Source organism: Apium graveolens, chromosome 7, assembly GCF_009905375.1.
Source record: "Apium graveolens cultivar Ventura chromosome 7, ASM990537v1, whole genome shotgun sequence".
In the NCBI taxonomy this organism is placed as follows: Eukaryota; Viridiplantae; Streptophyta; class Magnoliopsida; order Apiales; family Apiaceae; genus Apium; species Apium graveolens.
The window spans coordinates 226,371,213-226,382,464 of NC_133653.1; the positions used below are offsets into that span (position 1 = coordinate 226,371,213).

At 31.6% G+C, this 11,252-nt stretch overlaps 1 protein-coding gene and 1 long non-coding RNA gene across 2 annotated transcripts; both read right to left on the bottom strand.

Moving 5' to 3' along the window:
* Positions 1-2,382: 2,382 nt before the first annotated feature.
* Positions 2,383-5,946, bottom strand: LOC141672631 (uncharacterized). Its single transcript, XR_012555628.1, has 4 exons — positions 5,864-5,946; positions 4,022-4,079; positions 3,314-3,874; positions 2,383-2,784 (listed from the first exon to the last, which is right to left on the bottom strand). It is a non-coding gene; the product is annotated as an uncharacterized LOC141672631 (long non-coding RNA).
* A 329-nt stretch (positions 5,947-6,275) lies between these two features.
* Positions 6,276-7,700, bottom strand: LOC141672545 (putative CCR4-associated factor 1 homolog 7). Its single transcript, XM_074479167.1, has 2 exons — positions 7,560-7,700; positions 6,276-7,382 (listed from the first exon to the last, which is right to left on the bottom strand). Exon 2 carries the CDS (start codon positions 7,335-7,337, stop codon positions 6,510-6,512), a length of 828 nt encoding a protein of 275 aa, XP_074335268.1. The 5' UTR covers positions 7,338-7,382; positions 7,560-7,700; the 3' UTR covers positions 6,276-6,509.
* Between the last annotated feature and the right edge of the window lie 3,552 nt (positions 7,701-11,252).

The following is an 11,252-nucleotide window of genomic DNA, read 5'->3' on the forward strand; positions in this document are numbered from 1 at the left end:
CTTGTTAGGCACAAAGCATGCGCTAATAATTCACGCAAGTATACGCGTTCGCACGTAATATAGAATAATTTCTAGTTCGTTCCCACAGAGACTCTGATTAATTATATTTAATTAACACTTACTCACCAATGTATGATTACTCTTCAATGTCAAGACAATAACACTTAAGGTTGATTAACTAATTATTAACTATGAGAATTAAACACTTAAATTAACACTTGAATTAACAATATTATACACATGAGATCATAACTTCATTACTACTTCATTCAATAGTCATTGTTATTACCCTTAGCATGTAACGGTGATGATATTAATTGAACAACACGAAACTGATAAAATGCAACTTTCGTTGCACAAGTACCATTCTACCAAGTATCCACAATTAAGATAGAAGTTGAATAGGCATCAATTATGTTGAGACCCTATATGTCTACAGAATTTGACAACATAACGATTTAAGCGCAAGTTATTCATTATGATTACACAGGGCAAATAAAACGGTTAGAGTTACCCACTAATCATGCATACAATACATGAACCTAAGCTAGCATGGCAAGTTTTAAATCTCAAGATTCACTGTCGCTTCACAAGAGATTAACACGCTATCTTATATGTTCGCGACGCACATAAGACGAATAAGCACAACCTATACTAGATATCATACAATCATCACATACCAAGGTTTTAAACAATTAACTAAAGAAATCCATAGTAAATCCGCTACGACCCCATGATCACGATTAGCCCATGATAGAACTCATCATCACCATGGGTTCATATGAAAACATGATAATAACACAACGATATAAACTAATAAAAATACTTAATAAAAACAGAGTACGTCACAAGAGTATTAAGGTTCAAAGAGTAAAGAAAACTAGCATCCACAGTTACAACGAATTAAAAGAATCACAAGATAAACGTATGCTTCCTCTTCTTCGTTGTTGCGTGCTAAACGGTCTTCTTAATCTTCTCTCCTTGTTACTTGCTCCTTGCTTGTTACTTGTTGTTGTGAAAACGTCTCCCAAGATTACTTATATAAGAGTCCACAAGAAACAGCAGTTGCAGAAGCCCAATAGAACTCAAATTAGAAAATCCAGAATCTGAAAATCCGACCCCAGGCGGCCGCCTCCAATCCCACGCAGGCGCCTGCTCTCCAGGCGGTCGCCTGCAGTCTCCAGGCGGGCGCCTGCACACCTTCTGGAAAATTCCACTTCTTGCTTCTGATTTTGCTGATTTCTTCGCACAACTCCCCGCAACTGGTTCCAAGTACTTCCCTAGGCTTATTATGATGAAATCCCCCTAATTACGCAAATTATACCCTGAAATACAAAAACACTAGAAAAACGCATCAAATACACAAAATACTTGATTTCAAGACACCAATTCAAGCCATTACAAGAGGTTCTAAGTGGTATAAAATGCCACTTATCAGTGGAAAGGAAGTCAAATACAGCAAAAAAATATTGACGTAACAATGCTTTTCTTTTTCTTCTTGTTTTCTTTAAATCATAGAAAACTTATGCAAAAAATCTGAATATGTAATTTTACTTGCTACATTGTTCTTAATTATGTTCAAGTAATTTTACTTGCTTTTCTTATAAATATATAAAATTGCAATGAAATCGAAAGCTAGGCCATTGAGAATAAGATTTAAAAAAAATAATAATAATAATAATATATAAAATTAATATACCCCATTAGTCGTGGACCCCATTTATGCAATCTTGATCAAGGTATTGTATCACTCATTTTGTGTTACATTTGGGTCTGTTAGTATTACAGTAGGTTCGTATTATAACTTTTTCCCCTCTGTTACAATAAATCAGTGAAGTGTTACATTAAATCAGTGAAGTGTTACATTAGGGTTTCTATTGTAATACTCGTATAGGTAACGTCCCATGGTGTTACAATAGACCTATGGTAACGCTTTTGGGGCCTATTATAACACCATTTAGGCATTACAATAGTCCACTTATGGTGTAGTGTCAATAAATATATTTTCTCAATATTTCTTTAAAATCATTATATTATGTTATACTTATGTAAATGAGAAGACGTGGGCAGTAAGGTGGCGCATCTCATATCATTTCAATTTCTTTTTATAATTTCCTCAAACTTTCATATTATTAATTAGAAAAAATAGTAAATTAATTATTAACTAATAAATAATATAATTGTATGATATTAAATTTATAAATAATGAGATAGCGATTCATTGAAGTAAATATGTTTAACGAGAAAACGACTTTTTAAACTTCTTGATTTATTATATTTATTCATTATCCATAATTTCATATTGACCAATATCATATAAAAAATATTAAAAAATACAGAAATAAACTAGTTTCAAAATAAAATACTAATATTCAAGTGCTTTAGTTACAAACTAATATTCAAGTGCCTACTAGTAGACATTAAATTAATAAATTAAATTAGTGGGAATTGGGAAAAGAAAACCGAAAGTAAGTCGCAACTCACAACCCCCATTTAACTTTTCAACATTTTTGATGTGAAAAAGCTCAATCCAAATTTCGGCCAACCAGTGTAATAAATGGGTTTAGGCACATTTAAGTGCGAATCAGCTGAACCACACGCTATAAATTTATGGTTTCATTCCAATTTTATGCTCAACATGTTCGGCAACCTTGATGTTCACCATCAGATGCTCCTCATCCAAATTCCCCTCTCCCAGGGCTTTATGTTTCTCGTCATCAAGGATTACACCATTCCCTACTTTCTACCCATTGCAGGTACTCTGGTTAGTTAGAAGCGCAACTACTGCACAATGCATATCCAATTTCGCAGGTCAAAAGGAGAGTATAATAAGTTGAAATCAACTAGTGAACCAAAGCAACTGTTGCACCACATAAGTCTAGCATCTCAACCATAAGTCTAATATCAGCTACTATCAGTCTATCAAGCCACATCCCCCCCCCCCAAAAAAAAAACTCTATACTATTTCTTCCAAAACAAACCCTCAAATTTTCTAGGTTCTGACACAAAATATGCTATCATGTCCTACTTTGAGCACAGTTCCAACACATGACACAGAAGAATCCAGTTCATAGTATGTTTAGTGGTCATGGATCGTCCTAGACAATTTCGAATGCACAGCACATAATTATTTGAACAAACACTATTTCAATGCACCGGAATAAAGCAACTTTTTTTGAAGGAAACTGATGGAGATAATCAAATTAAAAGTTCACCCATTAGTTTCCATAAAAGTGATGCAAATAGCCATATATTTATTGGACTGATAAATATGAAGTTCTCTATAAATTTCTCACGATCAGGTGGTGATTACCTCAAACTTGATTTCGCAAGAACTGGACAAACTTAATAATTTCATTCTTCTAAAGAGCTTTGAATGTCACCTAAACATATTAGGATATAAGATAGAGCAACACCAAATTGTAAGATATACGAAACTTCTCCTCAAATAAGTCAAAATGAATGCAACAGTGAAAGACAACAAAACTTAAACTGTTCAAAATCTTGATATATATTCCAATAATGTGTACCTGGAGGACGGATAAAATGTTTTAAATGTGGGACTAATGTCTTGGTAGAAGATAAATACCTTTACTAAGTGAACATAAAAATCCTAAACTCCGGCATATCAATATGAGATCATTGGCAAGAACAATCTGAAACTCAGCATCACCGGTGTATGCTAAATTGAGCAGAGCCCCTTGCTCAAATTTCCACATTTTCCAATTTGGTTCTACTAAAGTATTTATGACAATGGTATACAAATCATATTGTCTTTAATAAATTTAAGAGAATATAGAGTTTGATCAATTTGACCTCGTAGGATTTGCAGAGAAGAGAGCAAATTTCAGTCCGAGTCTGATAATAAAAGTGCCTGCAAGTAAAGCATTATATAAAAAAAATAAGCAATTAAATTGAAAATTTAGAAAACAATATACGTACAATAACATGAAGCATAGATAGATAACTAAAATTTACATTGACAAAAAAATTGAACTCTTTGGTTAGATCCAAATCCAACCTTTCTGTTACAAAATTTTCCAAAACACCTTTTATGCATCCAAAGCAGTCAGTCTCAACTATCAAGAAACAGAATGAAGAAAGTTTGTAAATCAGAAGAGTAGAATATCAACAAAATATTTAACATACACGAATAGTCCTTTCTAGAAAATAAGATAAAATAGAAAAGATAAATTTGACCTTGAGAGAAATGCGGAGAAGATATTCCAATTACGCAGATCAGACTAGTATATAAGAAGCACCTACGACTCAGCATTTGAAAAATAGTTTTAAGGCAAGAAAAATAGATTACAATTGGCATAAATTTTTAAAACTCGGAGTAGTCACTAGTCAGTAAATTTTGGAACTTGAATGGGGTTAAGTCAGTAGGATCCAATACCAGGAAGAAGGTCACTGATCAAAAAACAATTGTGTAGATACAGTTTGATATGAACTATAAAAAGCAAATTACAATCCTTAAATATGAGCAGCTATACAATCCCCCAAAAATAATTCAAAAACTAACTGATAATTATAATCTATTATTAAAGATAATCCTAAAATGTAATCATCATAATCAAGATAATATTGAACTTATGACTCTAAAATTTTCTAATATCTCTTATTCTTGGGCCTAATACTGGGCATTCAGAGCCTTTGATATTGGTCCATTCATATTTCTTTATTCTGTCCTGCAGCAAGTTTTGGTTTTATATTTACAAGGCAGAAATATTCATAGGGAAGACGAGACCATTAAAATGAAACCTTAACTTTTCAGAATCTGTGTTTTAGTTAATCTAAAAAGAACGCGAGGGAGATAGGATAAACTTTACTAAAACAAAGGAATAGAATTATAGATTCCAATGGAGTCCAACCCGAAAGACAGAAGTCACTATCTAAAGAGAAACATAAAAATGCATTCAATTGCAATATAACATTAATGACGTGATTATCTTCGACCAAAACCACCAACCACAACTAAAACATCATAAATTATTTCAACAAAATCTTGATGCTTTTATTGAAGCATGAGCCCCTCCGCTCAGCAGAAATCACTATTGTCAAGTTCTTTAACTGGTAACTAACCGGAAGATTCCTTACATGCCAGTAAAAACTGAAAAGGAAGTTTAATAATAGATTAAAGAGAAAATTTAACAGTATTAAAGTTTGAATAAGTTTACTATCATATTGCCGGCATATGATAACAGAGGTAGATATATACTATATAGTCATCTTTCAATTTTAGATGATAACTCAAAGAACAAGTTTTAAAAGTAAATGCAATAAAGATAATTATGATAAATAACACCCAGAAAATATTTTATTGAAAAGGTAAATATTTAATGAGTTACTTTGAACAGAGATCCATACACGGGCCTTTGTACTTTGAAAAGATAATCATATGCAACCAAAGAAAAACTGCATATATTGCAAGCTCATATATTGCAAACTGCAGATAAACTGTCATTCAAATGATTAAAAATCTGTCGTATATCTAGATTGATATAGCTGTTAAACTTTAAAGCTGCAAACAGAAAAATAGAACGTCATGAAACTATGAGATACAGAGAAACGTGTTGATGAAGCAATTGAAGTCAACAGATATCAAGAACAGAGAAAAGTAACTTGTTTACCATATTCTATATGATTTGCTAGATTTGCCTACCTAAACTGGATAACAATAACAGCATAACTGATCAGAATACGGAAAATAACACATAATGATGACCAAAAGACATCATAGGAACCCAAATATTATACGAATCACAACTAAGAAGATAACTAATAACTTTATCAAATGCAATTAACAAGATAGAAGGCACAGAAGAAGATAGCAGTACACTTGAAAGAGAGAAAAGTATACCATCTCAGCTCTCTTTCTGTTACGTCCAATTTAAAACAGGTCAGGACATGTTTGAATTTTCTCTGATCCCCTCCCTGCAGAACTTACAAAGACAAAACGTTCCTTTTGTAAGCACTTCAAAAAGACAATTATCGGTAGCTGAAACAACATTTCTTAGAACAAAAGCACTTGAAAATACATGAAGCGGAAGTTATAGAACGAAGAGTATCTACTATAACTAACACAAAAATTTTGAGCATCACCCAATGAATCTAGTCAGAGTAATAAAAAGGAAAAACTACATAATTACTCAATCCATATAGATGTTCACTATGCAATTATTAATGCACTTCGTGAAAATTTAAAGTTATTCAGATTCGTTTAATATAGCTCTTAATAAAGAAAGAAGGAACTGAGAAACAAATTAAAGAAGTGTTAAAAAACTAATACCTCAGTTTATATTAACTGAGATGTTAAGATTGTTATTAAAACATTAACTGTAATAATTTACAGCACTGGAACTACAACACCCGCTAGGGTTTGGTTACATGTAGATGGACCAAGAAAAGTGAAATTTAAATCAATAACGAACTAAAATGTAACAACCTTGTGGCAATTGTGTACAAATACATGCCCGTCTAATCAAAGAAAACATACAAAGTGATCTCTATTTAGTTTCAGGTCCGTTTTCAAGACCTAAACCATACAAAACACCAGCATATTTCTCTGCCGAGGAGTTGAAATAGTCATCTTTGAGCTTTTTGAAGGCAGATGACGTAAGCAAACTGTCTGAACCCGCTTGATGGCAGATACCATACCTCTTCACTTCCAAGATCTCTGCAAGCTTGTTTAGTCCACCATGCAAACCATTACAAAACCTCATCATGTGCTTAATATCATACACCACCGGAAAATACATATTGATCAACTCAAAGAAACCCGCTTGCATGTCTGGTAAATCTCGACAAGTCAATAACTTAAGCAAGTAGCCAAAATCATAGGTACTATGAAACGTCACCCACTGCACGTTATCATTCAAAACAATCCCCGACGACATCAAAAGCTCCCCAAACCTATTCGCATCGATACCCATCTCAATATTCTTCTTAAAATCAATCCCTGATTGCCTCAACAACTCAATAGAATCGTAAGCAAATATATCTTCACTCACATTAAACTCCCGAAAGTTAAACTGCCACACACAATGCTTATTAGTTCCGCAAGTAGGCAAATTCCCATCTTTGTCCGAAAAAGTAAGACCCAACTGAATCAACTTCAACATATCAACATTATCCTTCAATGTCTGATAGTTAAAATCATGAATATACTTAAAATTAGCCAAGGGTCTAAGCACAACACCCGGAAACTCAGTATCCATCGCGATATATGGATAATCATCAACAATTTCACGAATCAAAGCAAATTCTTGTTCAAGATTATCATTCCAAACATCTCTAATTTCAATAGAATCATCATCTTCTTGCAAAACTGACATGATTTCTTGAAAAACAAAAAAGGGTCTAGTAAAGTTCAATTAGATCTGCAAGAATAACAAACAACACAATACAAAAACAACCCAGTTGTCAAAATCAAATCTTTTTCAATTCTTGAAAACATACAACTATAAAACATAAACATACAGTACAATAATAACCATACAAAGTGATAAAAAGATAAGGGTTATGAAGAAAATAAAAGATTAAAGAGAGGATCTGACCTGAAACATGAAAAACAAAAGGGTCAAAGTGAACAGATCTTCAAGTTGATAACCAAGTGAGAGCGCCCGGAGAGAAGAAGAAAAAGAAAAAGAAGATTAAGATTAAGGGCATGGGCTGACTTCTGATATTATATAGATACATATTACATTCAAAAAAAGGAATGTAATTTTGTAAAAAAAAATTATATTATTATTTTGTACTTGCAGCTGCTGTTGACCATTTAATTAGTGCTATTATATTTATTTATTTTTGTAAAAGAAAGATATTATATTTTGTTTTCTTATTATTATCTGCATAGTTTGTCATGATAAGTTTCATACAAGGATTTTATTAATCTTATAAAGATAATCTTTATCTTAATTCAAATTTAAAATTCACTTTCAAGACGAAAAGCTCAATTTAAATTACTTTTTAATTAATTATTTTGTTAAATTGTAATCACAAAAGTTTAATTTTTAATTTTACCCATTATGTTCTTTTTATATTATATGTAATAATAATAAGCGCAATGAATTTCTTATATACTGTCAAAACAGTCTTAACCACCGATTTGATATTTTAAAATTATATAATAAGATTATATCTTATTAACATAGTAAATTATTATTTAAAAGGTAGATCGATAAAAAGTAATTATATCTTATGAAATAAATCAGTTTAGTTAAAAAATAAAACTTATGAATTATAATATATTAGAGTTTATATTAAATTCTTTTTTTATTTATAATAGAAATACAATGGATAAATCTAAAATTTTATCGTAAAAATACAATTTGAGATATATTGAAATAATACATATTAAGTACTATATTAAAATTATTAATAATTATGTGCACGTACTAAGTGGATTTTAAATATATATAGTTCACCTACCAAGATTATTAATAAAGGATAATCTTATTTAGAGAATCGTGTACTGAGGAAGAACTTATGAGTTTATAACATTTTCTTATATAAATACAGGAGAGTGAATTTGTAATTTTAGGATAAATTACTTGTATTCACAAAATTATCATTAAATTTGCATGGGGAAATTTATAAATTCAGGGAAGTTAATTGAGGTCATCCTCATACCCATTTTTCTCTTTTATTTAAATATAACAAAAACGAAAAATTGGACCTTTAAAATTAATTGAAAAAAATTCTTAATACACTTATAAATAGAAAATAATTATATTAGTTTTCTACAATTCAAACACAAAGCGATACAATATCTCAATACAATTCTAAATATAATATTATTAGATGTTCAACTAATCATAAATATAAAATAACTATATTATTTTAATACAATTCAAACTCAAAAATATGATACAATGCTATAATATAGAGAGAATATGATTAACTGTTTTATTATATATAGTTATATAATATACATCACCAAAGAAATAAATCAGTTTAACATTTGTATATTTTTGATTATATGCATATTTGTTGCAACAATATTGCAACAAATTATCAAAGATAGAAACAAAATTGTAAATATATTAGAATTAACAATTTATATATATATAAAGATCAAACTAAGATCAAAATTTTATTTCTAGAACTCACTCAACGGTTCTCTCGGTTCTAACAACGAGAAGAAAATTCAAATTGGGTAAGATGGAGCAGCAAGAACAAAGGCATCTAGGAAATTGATTCATTCACGATGGAGGAGCTAGGAAGAGTAAGGGTGGTTATGGAGAACAAATACCCCGAGATTGTGTGGGCTCACAAAAAATTGTTGGATAGGAAAAGAAGTGAAATTTTCTTCAAAAGTGATAAGCAAGCAATTACAGAAGCACTGATTTCATTTGAGGAGTTTGAAGGTTAGGGGATGATTGGAATGGAAAGTAAAAGGAAAAGAGTCATTTCCCAAGAAGGATTCATCGAGTTCAAAGTCTTATGCACAAGTCTTGAAACTGCGGTAATAAACAATTGGGTAAATAACAAGAATATCAACGAGGAAGGGGAATGGCAAGTTGTGGAGAGGAAGAAGAATAAGAATAAGGTAAGCCCCAAGCCAGGTTTTACTATTTTCTTATATGATATTCCGGAAAATAGTAAAGTTTGGGAGATCTGGAATTATTTTAAGTCTACTGGGGAAGTGTTGGATATAATCGTGCCTAGAAAGAGGGACAAAAAAGGTAAGAGGATTGGCTTAAAATAACATCTGAGTTGGAGGCTGGGACAATCGTACTCAATGTGAAATAAAAATGAGATTTGGGTTCTAAGATAAAAATGAGTCTCAATGAAAAGACCTTGAGTAAGGAACATATTGTAGAAGACTGAAAGATGTTGAATATTAAAGAAGCAGTGACCAAGCAAAAGGGTTTGAGGGACTAGAAAGTTAAGAAGGTTGATCTGAAAACAGAGGTAAAGGCAAAGTTTAAAAATGAAAAAGTAGAGAAAGAATTAGGTGCAGAGATGTTTGAGTATATTGAGGTTGTGGTATATAGGGATATTGAAATTGACTATTTGCAACTAAAGTTGCCTTCTCCAAAATTGAGGAATCAGCTAGGTCCTTGCAGGATAAGTTGAAGGCAGAAGGTATTAAGAAGGTAAATGTAATTGGATTAACCTCTAAGAAGTTTCTGTTAGCTAATATGAGTGAGAAGAATTGGGAGGATTTTGGGTCCAAGTCTTTTCTTAAGTGATTTAGTAGGTTAAGAAATTTTGATGAAAAAGATTTAATTTTACCAATGACAATTTGGTTATAGACCTCAGGGATACCTATGAATATGTGACTGAAGAAAAATTTAAAGGGGTTTACGTGATGGATGGGAGAATGGATTACATGGACATGCCAGATAGATGGTGAGAGTGAGTTTTTTGATCCAATTATTTGTGTGTCTACTGATAGGAAAGAGAAGATTGATGAGAGCATGAATATATTAGTAAAAAGGAAGATCTTTCCAGTGAAGTTTGTTGAAATATCAGATTTAGGAAAGTTAAAAAAGGCAGAATTGAGCCAATACATGCTTCATGCAATGAGTTGGCATTTCCGGTCAGGGAAGAGGGGGTTAGGCAAGATATAGAGATCAAAGAATCTGATGCTCATACGGCCTCTAATAAAGTTGAAGTAATAGTTGAGATGAGGAACTTTAATAAATCTAGAATAATTTCTAGAGAGATAGAGGAGTCAAGATCTGTGGTAGCAGATATTGAGGACAAAAGTAAAGATGTTGCAAACTCAGAAAAATCAAGTAAGAAAGGGTTACAAAAGAAGGGGCTTGATTTGAATGAAAATTTGTTGGATGAGGTGATAGAGCTAAGTAGAATAGACGCTGAAAAATCGAGTCTGGATGGTGGAAAAGTTTTAGTGGGAAAAGTAATGAAAACAACCTTGCAACCAAGAAAGGATTCAGTTCAAAGCTCTGAATCTTTTTGACATGAAGAAGTAATTGAGAAGTCTTCTAGTTTTGATATAGTAGAATCAACAGTCATTTCTCAAGGTTCTTTATGTAATGGAATTGATAAACTCAAAGCTAAAGGTGTTGGTATACCTAGAAAAACTTGCAAAAAAATTTAAAAATGCATTTGATTTGAAATGTGGATTTGGGTTGGGCCGCAGAAAAAGATTTGGGAGAGGCGGAAACTTGGGACCATGTCTGGTAATTGGAGTTAAATTTGATACAATTTTAGAGAAGGAAGATAAGACTAAAGAAGATGCAAGTAGAGAGATTGTAGATTGTGTAGAAAAAATGTGA

Excerpts from the sequence above, each read along its gene's own strand:
- LOC141672545 (XM_074479167.1), bottom strand. The coding sequence starts at position 7,337 with ATGTCAGTTTTGCAAGAAGATGATGATTCTATTGAAATTAGAGATGTT.